We start from the raw sequence: 18,049 nt of genomic DNA, 5'->3' as shown, positions 1-18,049 counted from the left end.
CTGTCCCTAATCCCACCTCTGCTCCCACTGCCATCCACACCACTGTCCCTCACTCCCCCTCTGCACCCACTGCCCCCCACAGCACTGCCCGCCCTGTCCCTCTCTCCCCCTCTGCTCCCACCGCCCCAGCCACAAGCCCCCCTCCCCACAAGCCCACCCCAATTCCCAGCTCCACCATCTCCACCCAAGAGAGCATCATCTCCTCCACGCCCGAGACCACCACAGCGCCCTGCCCGACCAGTGCCCCCCCGGGGTTCCCCAGCCCTTCCTCCACCACCACCAGCAGTGAGGCCACCAAACCAACCCCCGGAGCTGTGCCGGAGTCACCACGACCGACATCCCATGGACACATCAACCTGCAGCCCAAGCCTGGTAAGGTGGGAATGTTCCTAGTCAGGAGAAGCTTAGGAATGCTGCCGAGGCTGAGGTCTTCAGCAGGAAGCAGGTGATCCACCTCGTTCCTGCTGGATTCAGTCCTGGTTTCACAGGCAGTGATGTGTCTGTGCAGCCCTGGAGCTGCCTCAGGTCCTATGAGCTCTCAGGTCTGCCCAGGAGCACCCTGAGGTGTCTCCTCACCCCCCAAGCCCCCAGCACTGCAGAAAGCTGGAGGAATCCTGGAGTAATCCTGGAGGAATCCCGTTCCTGCCGATGCCTGGGCTGCTCTCCACCTGGGTTTGGCCTTCCCTGTTTTAGCTGCATGTGGTGCTCCTGAATGCAAGCACTAAAGTCTGAGCTCCTTTGCTCTGGCAGAGCTGCCCCTGTAGCTTTAATGACCCTGGGGATTCACTCCTGCCTTGTGCTGGTGAGTCAGGCAGCTCAGCTTGGGGACAGTCACACCTGGGGCAGGCCAGTGCCCGAGGAGCAGGTACAGGCAACGTCCCAGGGGGCTGAGAAGTGCTGTCCTGACACATGGGATCCCCTGGGATACCTGAATTCCACTGCCCTCCCAGCTCACACGTGCCCTGCACCTGGATAATCCCATTATTTGTGTTCTCCCCCCAGATTCAGGACCCAGACTGTCCTCCTGCCTCATCCACATGCTGGCTGTCACTGTGGGGACCTTGCTGCTGCAGGGGCTGCTCTGACCCCCCCCTCAGCACCACACCCACCCCATCCCTCCTTCATCTCCACCACCCTGCAACACAATGGTGCTGGGAAATTCCCTGCTGGAAAAGCAGAAACCCGGGAAAGGAAGAGAACTCCTCCATTTGATACCAGCACAGAACGGGATTATTATTTTTGAGGCTGGGCAGTGAAAGGAGAACTGGTATTTTTCAGCCCAAAGAAGCCCCACAGGTACTTACTAGCAGTTTACTCCATGTAGTACCAGCTGAGTGCTCTGACAGGGCAATAACACCCAGCCCACTTCTACCAGGGGATTTCCTTCTAAGGAATCCCACTGGGATCTGTGAAACAGTGGGACAACTCAGGGATTTGAGTCACTGGCCACTGCAAAAGAAGCAGAACACGGCCCAGCAACGCAGCTGAGAGATCCCCAAAATTGCATTTACTCGTTTCATGAACTGCTTTTTGATCCAGATCTGTTCAAACTCCACGAAGACTGTGATGGGATGATTCACTGCAGATAATTTATCTTGATTATTGGTGCAATGCTATACAATAAACCATCAATCAACTAGTGTTTTCCTAATCTTTGAGGTGTTTAGTGCTTTGTATTGTACTTTTTCTAGCTCAGATCTAAAGTCTGCACTGAAGGGCAGACCAGGCTCTCCTGCTCTCCTTCTGTAAAGCAATGACAGCAAAGATTATTTTATATATCTCTATATCTATCTATGTATCTATATCTATATCCCTCTTTCTCCTCCAGGCTCTCCTCCCTGGGGGAAAGGGGATTGTCAGGCTGGATACAGGTTGTACTGAGGCATTTTTTGGACAGAAATTCCCAATGAGTGGGGGAAAAAATTGTTTAAAACCTTCTATAAAGTTCTTTCCCCTCCCCTTGAGGAAGCTGAGAACACTCTCAGCTATGAAGTGTTGGATAATCAACATCAAGGAAAAGTAACAGGCAGGTCTGAGGGCTCTGCCCACTCAATTTGGGCAGCCTAAAGGAAGAGCAGACAACAACAACTTTGCTTTAGCGTTTTTTTACTTAATTCCATGATTTATTTACAATCAGCCAGCAAACTTCCCTTCCACTCTGAGGTCTTGGCAGTGTCACGAGATCAGGCTCTGTGAAATGTCATTTTTAATCTGCAGAACACCTTAAACCCCCCAGTAAAGCATGCAGGTGGTTTGGGTTGCAGTGTTATGGTTGGGGCTGACCTGGACTTGAGCTCTACCAAAGGCAAAGATCCTGCTCTGAAGAGTCTGGAATCTTCCCTTCAGCCAGAACTGGGTTTTTCCGAGTGATTTGAAAGACAAAAGTACCTAAAAGTGACTCCTGGGCTGATCTCAGTTGCCTGGTGCTCTGGGTACCCCTCAGCCCCAGGCTGGAGGTGCCTACAGGCCTCAGAGCAGGTCACAGGATGGAAACCCTGGTCTTGCTTCCTCTGGAGAGAAGATGGTCAGGACAAGATGGACATCATGAGGAAAGTGAGGAGCAGGGCAGGCAGGAGGTGCAGGGCCATGGCCATGGCACCCAGAGGGGCTGAGGATGGTGCTGGAGGACAAAGAGGGGCATTAGTGCAAAGGAACCAGCGACTGAGCTGCTGCTCCATGGGGAAAACATCTCCTCATGCCCCATCCAGGGACGACCTTGGCTTGTCTCACAGCCCCACCAAGTCAGGTTTGGGGTTTGGAACTAGAAAGTCCCTTCCTACCCAAACCATTCTGTGATTCCATGATTCTAAGCCCAAATCCAACACACCACAGAGGAGGAGCCTCTGGAAGCACTCACTCAGCTGGGATGTTCAGCCAGTGAGGATGCTCCCAGTGGGATTACAGGATTGCTCCTCATATTGGCCCCGGATTTTGCCCCACAGGGCTTCAGGCTCCTCAGCAGAGCTGAACTTGCTGCCCCAGTTTTTCTCCTTTGTTGTAACCCCAAAACAAGTATTTAAAACCCAACCCAGCCTTCAGAGGTCCTAAAAACACCCACCTGGGAATTTGGGAGTGATGAGGTTGATGTAGCCTTCCTGTGTTCCCCCCGTGAGCCCGATGTGCAGCTGGTCCAGCTGGGATTGTTGCTGTAGCTGGATCCACTCCCGGACAGGAGAACTGTACTGCCACTTGGCCAGGTCTGGGAGGTTGATCCCCAGCAAGCCCTGAACCTCACGGGGCGTCAGGCTCTAGGAGGAATCCCAGAGCAGGAGTTAGGGGTGGAAATGTAGGAATGGAAGTTACACATCTGGCCAAGAAAATGACACCTCTGGCCAAGGAGACGGTGAGGTTCCTATTGGGAGAAGTGGGAAGAGCAAGGAAGACAAATTCTTGCCGTGGTTCCCCTCGGGATAATCTTCCCTTGGGGTCGGGGAATGAACACGGTGGTTCCTCAAAGGCTAATTCTGTTTTCCTCTGATGACAAGTCTCCTGAACTCAACTGGGGGCCCCAGTCCCTGCCCAAATCACTGGGATTTCTCCCAAAATTGATGGCATTACTGCCAAGAGTCCGGTTAGAAGATCTGTCACGCAATTGTGACCATGGTCTAGTGGACACCTGTCCCCTGCTTCTGTCACTGGTGCTATAAGCCCGCTCTGGAGAAACTCAGCTGGCTCAGCTGCCATCTAGGGATCCAAATGAGACTTTTTAAGAAGCTTCAGACCAGTTCTCCACTTTCTGAATTTGATGGATTGACTCCTGATTTCCACCAGTGAACAGGGCGACCAAACCCAACTACTCAGCAAAACACAAACACCAGGAATCCAACAATTCCAAGGTCCAACTCCAACTCACCATCAAAGCATCTCTTCTTAATCTCACAAAAGTGCTCACGTTCATGTTCACATTGGCCTGGCTCAGAGCCTTGAGATCTTCACCAGGAGCCCCCTCTGGGACCAAAGAGAAGAAGAATATCAGAGCATGGAAGACCCCAAGTGAGCTGTGCTGGAGCTACAATGATGGCTCCAAAATTCATTAGGAATGGGGCTCCTACCAGAGTCCCAGCTACAAAATATGTGGATGCTACTCCTTTTTTGTCAGGACTTACTGATGCCTTGGGAATTAAACCAACCTGTGGCAATGCCAGACAACAGACAGAGGGGTGGGAAGAGTTTGCTCAGGCTGGGAATAAATTCTTAGCTTAAGAGGGAAAAAGAAAGTCTGGTTTGTGCCATGGAGAAGGGCTGGGAGAGAGTCTGATTTTCCCTGTCATAGTCTGACAATTGATTTGGGCAACTTTAAGTCAGGTACAGAACCTTTCAACAGTATTTTATGCCATCTACAGGTTGGAAAGGCAAACTGTGAACAACTTGGCTTTGAAAATTCCTAGAACTCCGATGGATTTTGATACCCATTCAGCTGTGGCTGAGATCCCTCTTCCCCCATAACATAATGGTTTTTACATACCCAGATAAGGCAAAATCAGCTCGTAGTAAGCAGGAAAGACGTGCTGGGGATAGAAAGCTTCTTTGGCTTTCTCATACAAGAGGTCTTTGGTCTGTTGTGAACAGGCTGAAGGATTCAGAGACACCAGTCTGCAGAAAAACAAAGATTTAGGGTGAAAAAAGCTTTTGTTATCCTCAACCTGTACAAATTTTCACCTCTTCTGAGTATCTCTCTGGGATTCTCTACACAGCACAGGTGACTCCCTCTTCCCAGCAGACAGAAGATGTGTGGAGAGAAGCTGAGAGGGTAAAATAATGGCTCAGTTTCCTGCTCAGAAGGATTTGTCTTCAAAGTTAGGAAGGTTCTGATGGTGAACAGTAAGTTTGTGTTTGCAAAGCTGTAATTAATTAATTTAATTTACCAGTCTTTCAAAGGAATTTAAACTGGAAGTGTCCAAGAAAGGTACAGGTGTGGCACTTGAGGACATGGTTTAGTGGTGAACATGGTGATGCTGGTTGATGGTTGGGCTTTGATGATCTTAATGATCTTTTCCAAACTTAAAGATTCAGTGATTCTATGAAATTAAACTTAATTAATTATCTTTTGCCCCCAGATAAAAGCAGGGCAATCTGCTGCCAGCTGAGCTGCCATAAAGAGGGTTTGACTGCAAATCTGAGCCCTTCCTGGCAGGACAGAGACCAGCAGGTTTTAAACCTGGACAGAGAGCAGGTATTGAGCTCCTTCCTAAATTTCTTTTCATTGAGTAGAGAAGAAAAAAATAAAAAAGGAAATTGCACTTACTGATGGGAAAGTGCTTTTCCAAGAAGCCAAGAACAGCCCAATTTGTGACTCACCTCAGGCTGCTGGGCTCTATGGCCTGCACCTCCGTGGTGTTCAGCAGGCACACATATCTGGTCCCGATGGCATCCAGGGCAGTGGCATTCAGGGCATTGCCCAGCTCAACATAGCGTTTGATTGCTGCTGAGGCCTGGAAACACATTTAATTTGATTAAGGGGATTGAATCAGGGTCCTTGTTTTCACCCCCCAAAGGAGAACGTGCAATAATTGCAAAAACAAACCAGGATCATTTCAACTCTGCTCGTTTGGCCCTCAAGGATGGGCCACCCAACCCTGTGGGACCAAGGGTGGTTCAACCATCTTCGAGCCCTAATCCTAAACCAGCAGCTCCCAAACCAGGGAGGAAACACAAGTAGGAAAGCAAAGCTGAGTCCCTACCAGGAGATCTGGGGGCTGACTTTTCAGGAAGGCAGCCAGGGCATCAGCTGAGCTCATCTTCCATGTGGAAACCTCCTCGGGGGTGATGAGAGGGAGGAGGGGACCCAGCCTGGAGAGGAGGCTTTCGGGATAACCATCAGGATACCTCTGTGGAAACACCACTGTTATTGCCACAAAGTGGGGCTGAGGGACCTGGTGTTTTAGTCTGAAGAAGAGAAGATTAGGTGAGGATTTCATTGGTGCCTTCAACTATTTAATAGGAGATGGTAGAGAGGGGGGAGCCACGTTCCTCTCAGAGGTGCACAGTGAAGGCCAAGGCCCAACAGGCAAAGAAAACTCTGGTTAGATATTAAGAAATAGATATTTTCACAGTGAAGTGGTCAAACACTGGGAGAGGAGCCCCAAGAGATGACGGAGCCCCAGTCCTTGGAGGTACTAAGTTTAACTGGACAAGTCCCTGAGCAACCTCCTCTGTAAGTGACATTTGCCATTCTTTGGGCTGGCATTACCTCGTCCAGGTAGTCCTTCAGCACTGCCAGTTGCTGCACACTGAAGGGGTAGCTGAGGACCTGGGAGAGCTGGTTCTCCAGGGAGACCTGGTTCTCCAGGGACATGTTCCTGAGGCAGGCCCGGAGCTGCTGGGGGGTGTAGTAGGTGGGCATCAGGTCAGTGCTCAGCACATCCTCTGTTATCTCCTTGTTACAACCTGCTGGAGCAATCAGCTCTGGCTTGAATCCTTTGGCTTCAAGCTTTGAATCCAAGAATCATTAAGGTTGGAAAAGCCCTCCCAACCCATGGAGGCTGTGCCTCATCCCCACCTTGTCCCCCAGCCCAGAGCACTGAGTGCCACGTCCAGTCCTTCCTTGGACACCTCCAGGGATGGGGACTCCAAACCTCCCATGGCAGCCCCTTCCAATGCCTGACCATCCTTTCCATGGAGAAATTCTTCATGGAGATGCCCCCTTGCTGGGGATGGACGGGTGTGCAACCAGGGTCCCACCCTCCTCATGGGTGACCTGCCCCTAGGTGCTCCATACATATTTAGGGACACCCACAACACTAGGACAACCCTGATCCCAGTGGGAATGCTGCCCTTCTGGACCCCAGGGAGGTCCCATACCATTGGCCCTCCTGTGCCGGGTGGGCAGGAGCTCCCCCACGACGGTGGCCAACTCCTCTCTGGACAGGGGGGCATCCCGGGCAAAGTTCTTCAGCCAAAGGGTCAGAGAATTCTGCAAGGAAAAGGTTCCATCAGGGGGATGGTGCAGCCCTGGGGGCACCTCCAGCACAACCCTCTGCCCCTCACACCCTGAAAGGTCCCTGTCAAGGTGCTCTGGGCAGCACACCTGCAGATCCCTCCTTGGTGAGCAAAAAAGCAAATTTTTAAAGCTTACATTCCACATATCCCACACCCCCCATGGGTGGTTTTACCTCCTCAAGAGGTACTGGGTGTATTTTACTGCTGTTTTACTGGTGCTCTCCCTGCAGTGACAGGAAGGGGTTGACAGAGAGCTGGATCTGCAGTTCCAGGCTGTCAACTCCATCAGCCCTCACTTCCCACAGACCATCATCCCCTTTGGCACCAGACCTCTTTTAAAAAAGAGGAAACTACTGAAAAGCACATGGCTGAACAACCCCCAGCATATTTCTCCCATGCTCCAAGAGCCAGGAGTGCTTCCCTGTCTGAAAACCCACCTTGGGGATCTCCTGCAAGATGTTGTGATCAAACACAGGGATGAGCCCCGAGAGCTCCCTCAGGGTGAAGGCTGACCAGGCTGCAGGAGGCCTGCAGACAAAAACGAGCTGGGATCAGCTTTCAAGGAAGAGCAGAACAAAAAAAAAACCACCTTAAAAGCTGCCAGGATTATGCCCCTGTAACACCTGACGTCAAGAAAACACAAGATTTAAATCCTAAAACATCTTGATCCCTTCCTGTTATACCAAACTTCCTTCCAGCAGGGCAGGACAGGTGACAGTGACATGAATCAGAGCAAATGGCATTTAACTGATACCTTCTTTTCCCAGGCATGAAACCCAAAGAATTTCTATTGCTCATATCACCCAACTCAGTGCCAAGATCTCGGGTCACCTGATAAGAGGAAGGGGAATATTTGCCTCCCTCTGTTGGAATCAGCCAGGGATTTATCAAGCAGGTAGAAGCAGAATGTTTCCTGAAAGTCTGGGGCTCACAAACAGCTTGAACTCACCTGTGTTCACCAGGACAGTCAGAGAAGTTTGGTTAATAAAAAATAGACCAGAGGAAAAGCTTTTATAACCAGAGCAAGAGAGACACAGAAGCAACAACTTATTTTTCAGTAGAATTTCACCCAAGCCTTCCAGTTGAAAGAAGTTCAAATAAATTAAAGCAAAAGGCTCAAAAGCAATAAATTATTCAGGTTTTGGATCAGGCTGGTTGGCTGGAGCTCACTCAGGTCTTAACAGAAAATTGGGTTTGATTAAGGGAACTGTTTCTTGACATCCAGAAGAACGTTTCATACCCGAATGTGGTGTTCCCACTGCTGATGACATCCCTGATGGCCTCTTCTTGGTCAGGCAGGAAAGATTCACACTGGCTCAGGTCCTTCAGCAAAATTCCCCCCGAATTCCTGATGTATTCCCCCCCCAGGTCACAGACCAGGCGGCCCAGTATCTCGGCATCTTCCTCATTTATTTGTGTGCCAGGGATTTTCTGGAATAACACGAGACAGAGCCATGTCCAGGCCTGGCTGGACAGGGGAGGGGCATTCCTGGACCCCAACCCTCCTGCAGGGCTGTCCCTCCCCACCTACCAGACATGCCAGAGCCTCCAGGAGAAGCTGTTTCCTCTGAGGGGACTCTCTTGGCAGAACATCAAGATTTGCTGCCCCGACATTATTGAAGTATTGGCTGCAGCTTCCAGTGGCTGCATAGTCTGAAGGACTGGAAAGACAAACACTCCATGAATTCTAGGGAACGATATGGAGCAGCTGGTCAAGTTTGAGGGTGCTCCACCAAACATCTTCCACATCTGCAGACTAAACTCCCTGCAGTTTTTCTTTGAAAAATCCTAGTCCATGTTCTTCACAAATTAAGGAATCTATTGTGGGACACAGCCTAAAACTGTTCCAGATCTGGACACGGAAGCACAGTGGGAAGATACTGGGACAAGGAAATCCACTCCAGTGCCTGTTTTCTTTGCTGTTGGGAGGGAAAAGCACATTCAGGGAGGCCTGACAGTGCTAAGATTTGATACTGGTTTCATATCCAGATATATCCATGTGGTTTCATAGTCAGAAATTGCTTCAAGGTGTTTATATCAATATGCTGGATGGTTGAATCTGAAAGACCTTAAAACCCTTTTGAAAGCTTTCATAGAATCCTGGAATGGTTTGGGTTGGAAGGGATCTTAAATCCCATCCAGTCCCACCCCTGCCATGGGCAGGGACACCTTCCACTAGCCCAGGTTGCTCCAAGCCCCGTCCAACCTGGTCTTGGACACTTGCAGGGATGGGGCAGCCACAGCTTCTCTGGGCAACCCCACCCTCACAGGGAGGGAATTTCTTCCCAATATCCCATCTAACCTTGCCCTCCTTCAGCTTTCTGCAATCTGATTATTGATTCCCCATAAGGAGGCCTGAAAAGTCTGAAATATAAATCAAACTAATCAAACCATCCCGGTTATAAACCAATCCCTCTATTTCCCACTAAGGCAGCCACATGAAAACCATGTCACAGTTACCTTAAAAACAGCAACAGGTCTTTAGGATAACTGTCCAAATCCTCGGGAATCCCATGCATTGTCACCATCCTCAGCAAGCAACTTAGCTGGGAGGACACCAGAGATGGCATCAGAGAAAGAACCAGCATGGAACATAAGAAAAAATAAAACAAAAGCAAGATTTTATCCCGCTCCAAAGAAAGAAAATAGGGATGAACCTTTTCCTGACATCCAACCTAAACCTCCCCGACACATCCCTGTTCTAGTCCCTTAAGCTCAGAGTGTTGGACAATCCTCATTGTACCTTCAGGACAACATCAAACATGGCACTTGGAAATATGGGAACTACCTGGTCTTCTCCCAGCCTGACATTCTTGCTCCTCATGACTTTGGCCAGCTCCTGAAACCTTCCTGCTTCCACATCTTTGGCAGCTGCACAGGTGAAACCTTGGAGGACAGACTGGGAGAGCCTGGACATGAACAGGAGGGAAATCAGAAGGGCAAGGACTTCAGGGGAGGTGAGATCAGAGCAGGACACTGATGCTGACTCCATTACTTTTCCAGCTATAAATAACTTTTCATAATTTTTCATCTCAGATATGACAAAAGCCACATCAGCCCCGCTAATGAATCCCTGGAATTGCACTGTGGAAGGCTGGCACATTCCCTGGTTAGAAATGCCTTCCACAGGGGCCATCTGGAGCAAGATTCCAGGTGCAGCCTGAGCCAGAGGCATAATTTTAGAAAGAAATTGTGGCTCATGGTTACATTTTGCAGCTGAGACCCTGGGAAATCCCAGTGCTCCATGTCTGTGTTTGGGTTTGCATTATACCCCCATCTGTTCCTATGGATTCAATATGGTGGATGTGCCACAAGCCCCCACGGAAACATGGAAATTGCCATCAAAACAAACATGGAAAAGGGAAGGAGAGAAGGAAATTGGTACCTGCTGAAGTCAGGCTCTGCCTTTACCACGTCACTGAAAAACATGGCAGCCTGGGGAGCAAAGCCAGAGGGTCAAAGGTTTTCCAGCAGAAACCCCTCTATTTTTGGGCAGATTTGCAGAGCAGACTCGAGGCTCTGCCAGTCCAGGGAGGGGTGAGGGGGCACAGCCCCCCAGTACCTGCTCTGGGGTCCATGGCTTACTGTTGAGATCCTGAACACTGGGCTTCTCTTCCCCAAAAACAAGCAAGGATTTGGGGATGTAACTGGCCAGAGCATCAGGGATGTATTTCACCAGGTCAGCAGGGTGGGCAACACTGGAGGAAATCTTTAAAAATAACCCAACAAAACACATCAGTCAAACACTGTGGCTAAAAGAGAACTGGGAAAGCCAGGCCAGTTCCCCTGCTGATCATCTGGGCAGTTCACAGAGGCCTAACACTGAAATATTCCTTGTTTGACACATTCTGTTAAACTATAAGAGCTGCTTGGAGGTAATTCCTGGGGTCCTGATGAATGGGAATGATTCTGCCTCCTGTCAGCTTCCCACCTCCTGGCTTTATGTCCTAAAAATATTGAACAGGCCATGAAGGAGGGACATCTCTTCCCTCTCTGCTGACACAGTGTCCCAGGATGCTGAAGGCACGTTGCAGATCCTGGTGTGAATGAGACATTACAGCCCTTATAACATCTAACATTTCCCTAATAACATTCCTTCCAATAATGGAGCTGCTCCAGAACAGGGAACCAGAGGCAAGGCCTCTGGTCCCAAACACAAATCAGAGTCTTTCCTACCAGGAGGAGGACGGAAAACGAACTTAAAAACTACATGTACAACTGGAAGACTCAAAATACAGCAAGGGAAAAGGCAAAGAGGTGTCCAAATTCTACACAGTCACGTGAAGGAATGAAACAGTGAATTGCTGAGGGATCAGTCAACCCTAAAAAGGGACTTTTGAAGTCACCTTCACTTCTCACATAGTCTGACTTCAAATGATGTCAATATTAGAGTCATAGAATCATTTAGGTTGGAAAAGACCTCTGAGATCAAGTACAGTCTTTAATGAATTCTGCTCCCTTTACATTCTTTCCCTGAGAGCATCTTTTCAAGTCCCTGGGCAGGAGTTGCTGGGACGACCCCATAAAACAAGTCTCTTGTGCCCTCATCCCCAAGAGGCTCAGCAGGACACCCTGGCTGTTGGCTCAGGACATTTCCACGGGCAGAGTGACAGGGATTTGATCCTGTTTAGCAGTGACAGTCCCAGGGAATGCTGCCTGGGGGTGCAGGGGTGTGTCCCACCTGGCCCCAGGTAAGCAGTGCTCCCGGCTGGGACTCCCTGGAGTTTTGCTCATTTATGACACCTGAAGAGGAAAAACCACATCACCTTTTCCACAAAGGTCCTTTTCAGAGCAGGGGGAAGGGGCTCCATCTGCTGGGCAAACTCAGGGACCTTGATGGCCTCCAGGAGCACCTCTGGGGACAGACTCCAGACCGTGCTGCTGTTGAGGCCTCCCACCAAACTGCCCAGCTGTGCCAGGCTCTGCCCATCCCGGAGCTGGAAGGGAATGCACAAGGACATGAGGGCCAGACATCACCTGCTGGCAGCACCAGCTGTGAGCTGCACCTCACAGAATCCCAGGATCACTGAGGCTGGAAAAGACCTCCAGGATCACAGAGCCCACCCTGTGCCCCATCCCCACCTTGTCCCCCAGCCCGGAGCACTGAGTGCCACGTCCAGTCCTTCCCTGGACACCTCCAGGGATGGGGACTCCAAACCTCCCTGGGCAGCCCTTGCAATGCCTGACCACCCTTTCCATGGAGAAATCCCTCCTGAATTCGTGGCCCTGATCCTGGTACCTGATAGCCAGAGTGGAGCAGTTTGTCCACAATAGCCCTGGACTGCTCAGCATTCCAGCCACGAACTTCCCCCAGGGCAGGAAGAGCTGCTTCAATGTCCTGCTCACTGATGCTGTTCTGGATGCTGGATACAGACAGTCCAACTGCAGCCTGGCCCAGGGCACGCAGGATTTCGGGAGAGAAATCCTCAACCTTCCTCAGCAGGGAGGACGTGACCTGCAAAGGTCCCACGGGGACAGAAAGGAGAGTCAGGGGAGCAGTGAGGGGAACCTCCAGCCTTTGGATGCCTTAAATCACTGCCCTTCTGCCTCAAATTTTTATGCTGAAGGCTGTTGATGGACCATCTCCACCCACTGAAATTGTGAGATGATGAAACTCCAGCCAGACACCGGGACAAAAAAAGCAAAATGCCCTGGAGGAGGTGGCAGAGGAGGCACAGGGGCTGACCCTCAGCCCTGCCGGGTTTGTGCAGGTGAACGAAGCCCCGGGGCCGGGCAGGGGATGGGTTACCTGCAGCTCCTCTGCCGGCAGGGAGGAGGGAGCTCTCTCTCCAGGAATTCCTCTGCGTGCCGGGATCCAGGGGCAGCTCTCCCCGATCCTCCTGGCCAAGCTCAGCGCGTCGTCCCTGCTCAGGTTGGTCACTGCCGAGGGGCTCAGGGAGCAAACAAACCTGTCTGGGAGGCTGCAGGGGGGACACAAGGGGGAGAGGCTGCAATTCCCAGAGACAGGGGCTCTGTCATCCCCTTTTTCCAGAGGATGCTCCTTCCTGGGGCACCTTTCTCCTGCCTCATTTTAATTGATGGTGCTCCCGTTCAGAAAGCACTGCTGAGTCCTGACAAACCTGCAAGGACACTGCATGGAGATCATTTCCCAAGGTTTAGAACTCGGGATCTGACCCTCCCCAAGAGCAAGGGCAATGGAATTATTGGAGGAAGAGAAAAATGCTTTAAAGGTTTAATGAAACATCAGAATCACCACCTAAAATCTTGTCAGATCCTGTACCTTGACAATGGAAAAGCAGGAGCAGAGGTCACCAGGAAGGTGTAATACAGAGCTGTCTCCCGGAGCAAGGTGAGGTTGCTGACCATCTCCATATTGACTGGATCCCTGGCAAATTTTTGAAGCTGAGGGTGAAAAAGAAAAAAAAAGGAAAATAATTTAGATGGATACTTTAATGCTGACAGTTTGAACCAACCTCACTTCGTGCAATATTTGTTTTTTCACCTGGTTTTAGTGTTGTGAGGAAGTTTAATTTTTGTTTTCAAGTAATACACTGGGACCTTGATCAAGTTTGGGGTTGTTCCTCTTACTGACTCCAGTTTGCTTTGTGCAGAATTACCCACGTGAAACCAACTCCTGTCCAAGTGCCTCTCATCACAAGAGATCACGAGAGGGGGAAGATAACTAAAGTGACTGTTCAGCACAAATAAACAAGAGAAATATTCCCACCAGCAGCACCTCCAGGAATTCCAAGGCCAGGTTGGACAGGGCTTGGAGCAACCTGGGCTAGTGAAAGGTGTCCCTGCCCATGGCAGGGGGTGGGATGGGATGAGCTCTAAGGTCCTTCCAACCCAAACCAAACCATTCTGGGATTCTAATTTTGCCCAGGGCAGGATTATGACCCTCCCAGGTATGTTTTGCCCACTGGAGGTTCCTCAGCACCAGGAGGCTGCACTTACGGTTGGTTCATCAGCAAAAAGCTGCAGGTCCTCAGCAGTGGCATCCTTCATAAAGGATCCAAGGTAATTTTTAAACCAAGCAGTGGAATTCAGGCCTGGAATGGCTTCACTGTAGCATTTCTGGTTGGATTCTGCAGTCAGACAGGTAGACAAACAGACACCAAGTCAGGAAATGGGTGGATTTGGGAGATTCTGAGCGTGGAACAGGCTTCAGTCCATCAGAGGACTCAGCAGAGCTCCCTTAGTGCCTCTGGTCATACATTCCACTCAAACCCATGTGTTCAGACTCCAAGTGCCCATGGGACAGGACAGATGCCTCATTCTTTCACAGCCCTCCAAACATTTCAGCACCTGCCTCTTTCTTCCTCCCCCCAAATCAGCCAGAAGGTTTTTGCAGGACATTAAATTTGGGCATGTTAAGGTACTGCCTGGGCCAGGGATGTCTTCCCTGGGTCCCTTCCTGAGCTGAATTCTTCAGCTCTCAGAACCAAACCCTGCCCTGTTCTTTCCCAGGAAAAGCGGGAAATGCCATTCACGAAGGATACAAGTCAGACTGTGCTGATTTATAAAAGTCCTGGATTAATAAATCCTTCAGGCAGGGAAATGATTCCTGAAAGCACTTATCACTGTCACATTCCCAGCCTGTTTCTATTGGAGATTCACAAAAAGCCCTGGGAAGCCTCAGCCCTGTAACAGAGCTCAGCCCATGGCAGAGCCCACACTGGGGGCTTAAAGTATCTGTGGTTTCTTAGAGAAAATCAAGTCATTTACCATTCTGAGTGAGATAATATTTGATCCCACTGTAAAGATTCCTCTGCTCTTCCTCTGGAAGCTCAGGGTACAGTCCATCCAGGGCAGCCACTCTGCAGATGGACAAGGAAGGCAGATATCTCAGACACTGATGCAGTCAGGGTTGGGTTCTCACAGAAAGGTTGTTACTGAGAACTGATTTTATCAATCAAAAAGCTTTATCAAAGCTCCCAATGCGGTTTCCCCTCCCAACAGCCCCAGTGTTGTGACACTGCCCTGGTCACACGGGGCCATCAGGGACAGGAGCACTTACAGCAGCTGAAAGGTCTCACAGGACACATTTTTGCCATGGAGGCAACCAAAGACCTTGGGCTCCTCCAGGAAGGGCTGGAGTCCCCCATGGACCCACTGAGACAGAACAGGAGGGCTCTCAATGTCTGGCACTTGCAGCATCTTCTCCCACAGCCCATTGATGAAGATCAGGCTCCACTCCAGAGACAGAGGCACGTGGGAAAACTGAGAGCAAGAGGTGAGAAGAAACACAGGAATTCCAGTGAATAATCAAATATCAGCATAAATCCACGTGAATCTGAACGTTCTGAACAAAATCTGTTGGTTGAAATGATGCTCTTTTTAAGATAAGGTAAAAACCAAGGTAATTTTAACCAAATCCTTCCAGTGGTGAGCAAAGAGTTGGCTCTGTGGTACCCACCCGCTGGCTGAACGTGGTCAGGGAGGCCAAAAGCTTCTCAGCATCGTATTTGGAAAAGAACAGAACAGAGTATTCTGGATCCACAGCAGTGGCAGGTTTGGAGGCAAGGCAAGAATATAAGGATATGAGGAAATCATCCTGGAGGTCCTGGAGCCAAGTTCTCTGAAAGAGAAAAGGGAAATGCAAATAAATGGGATAAAAGGTGGGTCTTGTTTAGAGGTGCTGCCGTGTGGAATGGCCTTCAGGTGGCTCATGTGTGCATTTTGGAAGGAATCCTTCCCTGGGAGGGTGGGGAGGCCCTGGCACAGGTTGCCCAGAGAAGCTGTGGCTGCCCCTGGATCCCTGGAAGTGTCCAAGGCCAGGGTGGACGGGGCTTGGAGCAACCTGGGCTAGTGGAAGGTGTCCCTGCCCGTGGCAGGGGGTGGATTATCTGAGCTTTAAGGTCCTTTACAATCCAAACCCCATCAGGACCCCACGACTCAGCACTGTGAGATGATCAAACCTGTGGACAGAGGAGTCAGAAGAAAGTCCAACCCACACTGACTTGGAGCAAGTCTGAGCTCCCCCAGTTCCAAATGCTGGATCCTTCTGGTACCTCCTCTGTGCTTCCCCCAGGCAGAGGGTGGCCTTAAAAGCTTTATTCAAATGGTTTCCCACCAAAAAAAAAAGCCCAAATACTGCCATTTGATCAAAGTGTGAACATCCATAGAGAGCTTTCTCCTTCCCAAACATTCCTCAATAAAAAAAATCCAAACAAACAGCAGGAAAAGAACCAACCTAAACCCCCACCAAAATATTTGGAGAAACCTCATCTCTTTATTAGAAACATTTACAAATACAAATAATTGTCAATTCAATTGCAATTTCTGGCAGCACAGCAACTGAGAGATGATGACAAAAGCAGGAAAGAAAGTAAACCTGGAATGTTCCAGATGATATTTTCCACACTTTTAGTTGTGCTTTTCCTACTTTCAGTTGTGCTTTTCCCACCCTTTGTTGGGGTTCACCCCAATGGACCAGGGTGACTGTCATGCAGAGATCTGCTTCAGTGCTGTGATGCCAGCTTTTAAGAGCCAGTTTCTTTTGGAAAACTTCTTTGTCCCTCTTTCTCATTTCAGAGGTTTGGAAAAGAGAATCCCCACTTCCACAGCCAGCCCAGAGAGGGCTCCAGGGTGGTTTAGCCCCACGTGGGAGGTGACACAGACACAGCTCAGTGCTCTGGGTGCTCCCTGTGTGTTTGATCCCAGCCTTTCTCCCCGTCCTGGGAGGGAAACCTGGACAAGGCTTTGGCTGCTCCGCTCACAGCCAAGCCTGGGACTGTTCTAAGGGATGGAATTCCCAAGGAAAACAACCCCAGCACCACGGGCAGCAGGGCACTGCCATTACCTGGGCACAGGCGTATTGAGCAAACGAGAGGCTGCACGGGGAGCTTTGGCCACGGGCTGCTTCCAGAAACTTCTCCTGGCTGGCACTGGGGGGAAAAACAAAGACATCACTGTGCCAGCTGGGGCAGGATCAGGGGGAGCTGGGGCAGGACTGGATGAGGAGCTGGGGAAGAACTGGATGGGGCAAGGACTGGATGGGGAGATGGGGTAGAATTTTCTTGGAGCTGGGGCAGAACTGGATGGGGGCAGGACTGGAGGGGAACTGGGAGCAGAACCAGAAGGGCACTGGCACCCCATCAGCCCTAGAGCTGCAAACACAGCACAGGGCACACCTGCCAAGCCCAGAGAGTCAGTGAAAGGCACCTGAACCCCTCGAGCACCAGGGTTTGCTCCCTGCCCGTCCCCCCTCAGCAGGGACAGCCATTCCCTGTCCCCCCTCAGCAGGGACAGCCATTCCCTGTTCCCATCCCGGAGCAGGAGCAGTGCCAGGCAGCCACACCAACCACCCCTGGCAGCAAACACAGCAGAACAAACCCACACAGGATGAGAATGAGCTGCTGCCACCATCTGGGAGCAGGGACAGGGCACAGATGAATTGTTGACGCTCAGGTATAAGTCAAGTTCAATCTAAGCCTGAAGCAGAGCTGTTTGAGCCTTAAGCCCCCACCAGGAGCCAAGATAAGCTCAGCACCAATGCCAAGGTTCTTGGCTCACACTCCAGGGACTTGCCCTGCCTTTCTTTGTCCTGTACAGACACAAAAACCCAGGAAGGTATTTTCCCTTCACTGTTTAAACAAGTGCAACTACAGCCCTCCCTGCCCACGAGTAACCCTGGGGCTGTGGGGGGAGAAAGGTCCTACCCCTGGTTTCAGGGGGATCCTGCTTCCCCAGGAAACCAGGATCACTCCCAAGGGAAATGCTGCCAGGATAATTAGCTGGTGGGTCACATACCTTTCCACTGAGGCGCACAGGGTAGACTCTGATCCCCAAAAAAGAGAGAAAAACAAAGACAAAGAAATTGTGAGAGGAATACGAACACAGAACCGTGTGGGAATGTTCCTTATGGAGGTCACTTGGGAAGAAACTCACCATTGACAGGGGAGCTGGAGCACTGCACCAGGAGAGAGGGAGAGAAGAGGTGATGTTATCATGGAATCGTGATGTTATCATGGAATTGTGATCATTGCACAGACAAACGTGTGAGCTGCAACCATTTGGACTGGGGCGTGCCCTGAAAACACTCCAATGCCCACATCCAGAGCGTTCCCATTTTGCCATCTGCAAAATTCCCATGTTTTACTGGCTCTGTGCCTCCAACAGCTGGAAAGTCCCAGGTTTGGGAGCA

The 18,049-nt window shown here is 50.5% G+C and overlaps 2 protein-coding genes across 2 annotated transcripts in view; one reads left to right on the top strand and one right to left on the bottom strand.

Annotated features, from left to right (window-relative positions):
* Window positions 1-1,148, top strand: part of LOC113967902 (endochitinase A-like) — a 5,682-nt gene extending 4,534 nt beyond the window's left edge. The window contains exons 10-11 of the mRNA XM_027683924.1: window positions 153-372; window positions 1,003-1,148. Of these exons, the coding sequence (XP_027539725.1) occupies window positions 153-372; window positions 1,003-1,085 (303 nt within the window). The 3' untranslated portion in view covers window positions 1,086-1,148. The remainder of the gene's footprint in view (window positions 1-152; window positions 373-1,002) is intronic.
* A 991-nt stretch (window positions 1,149-2,139) lies between these two features.
* MSLN (mesothelin) lies at window positions 2,140-17,675 on the bottom strand. Its single transcript, XM_027683785.1, has 25 exons — window positions 17,656-17,675; window positions 16,706-16,790; window positions 15,320-15,481; window positions 14,921-15,123; window positions 14,629-14,720; window positions 13,858-13,988; window positions 13,181-13,302; window positions 12,689-12,860; window positions 12,179-12,394; window positions 11,706-11,876; window positions 10,502-10,648; window positions 10,325-10,374; window positions 9,728-9,848; window positions 9,400-9,485; window positions 8,471-8,600; window positions 8,180-8,370; window positions 7,377-7,467; window positions 6,802-6,913; window positions 6,191-6,387; window positions 5,682-5,828; window positions 5,299-5,432; window positions 4,466-4,593; window positions 3,854-3,948; window positions 3,059-3,248; window positions 2,140-2,620 (listed from the first exon to the last, which is right to left on the bottom strand). The coding sequence occupies exons 4-25, from the start codon at window positions 15,058-15,060 to the stop codon at window positions 2,526-2,528; spliced, it is 2,958 nt and encodes a 985-aa protein (XP_027539586.1). The 5' UTR covers window positions 15,061-15,123; window positions 15,320-15,481; window positions 16,706-16,790; window positions 17,656-17,675; the 3' UTR covers window positions 2,140-2,525.
* Window positions 17,676-18,049: the final 374 nt, after the last annotated feature.

The sequence above is a fragment of the Neopelma chrysocephalum genome, unplaced genomic scaffold (genome assembly GCF_003984885.1).
Source record: "Neopelma chrysocephalum unplaced genomic scaffold, ASM398488v2 Primary Assembly neopelma1_65, whole genome shotgun sequence".
NCBI lineage: Eukaryota > Metazoa > Chordata > Aves > Passeriformes > Pipridae > Neopelma > Neopelma chrysocephalum.
This window is presented reverse-complemented; position numbering and strand designations above follow the sequence as displayed.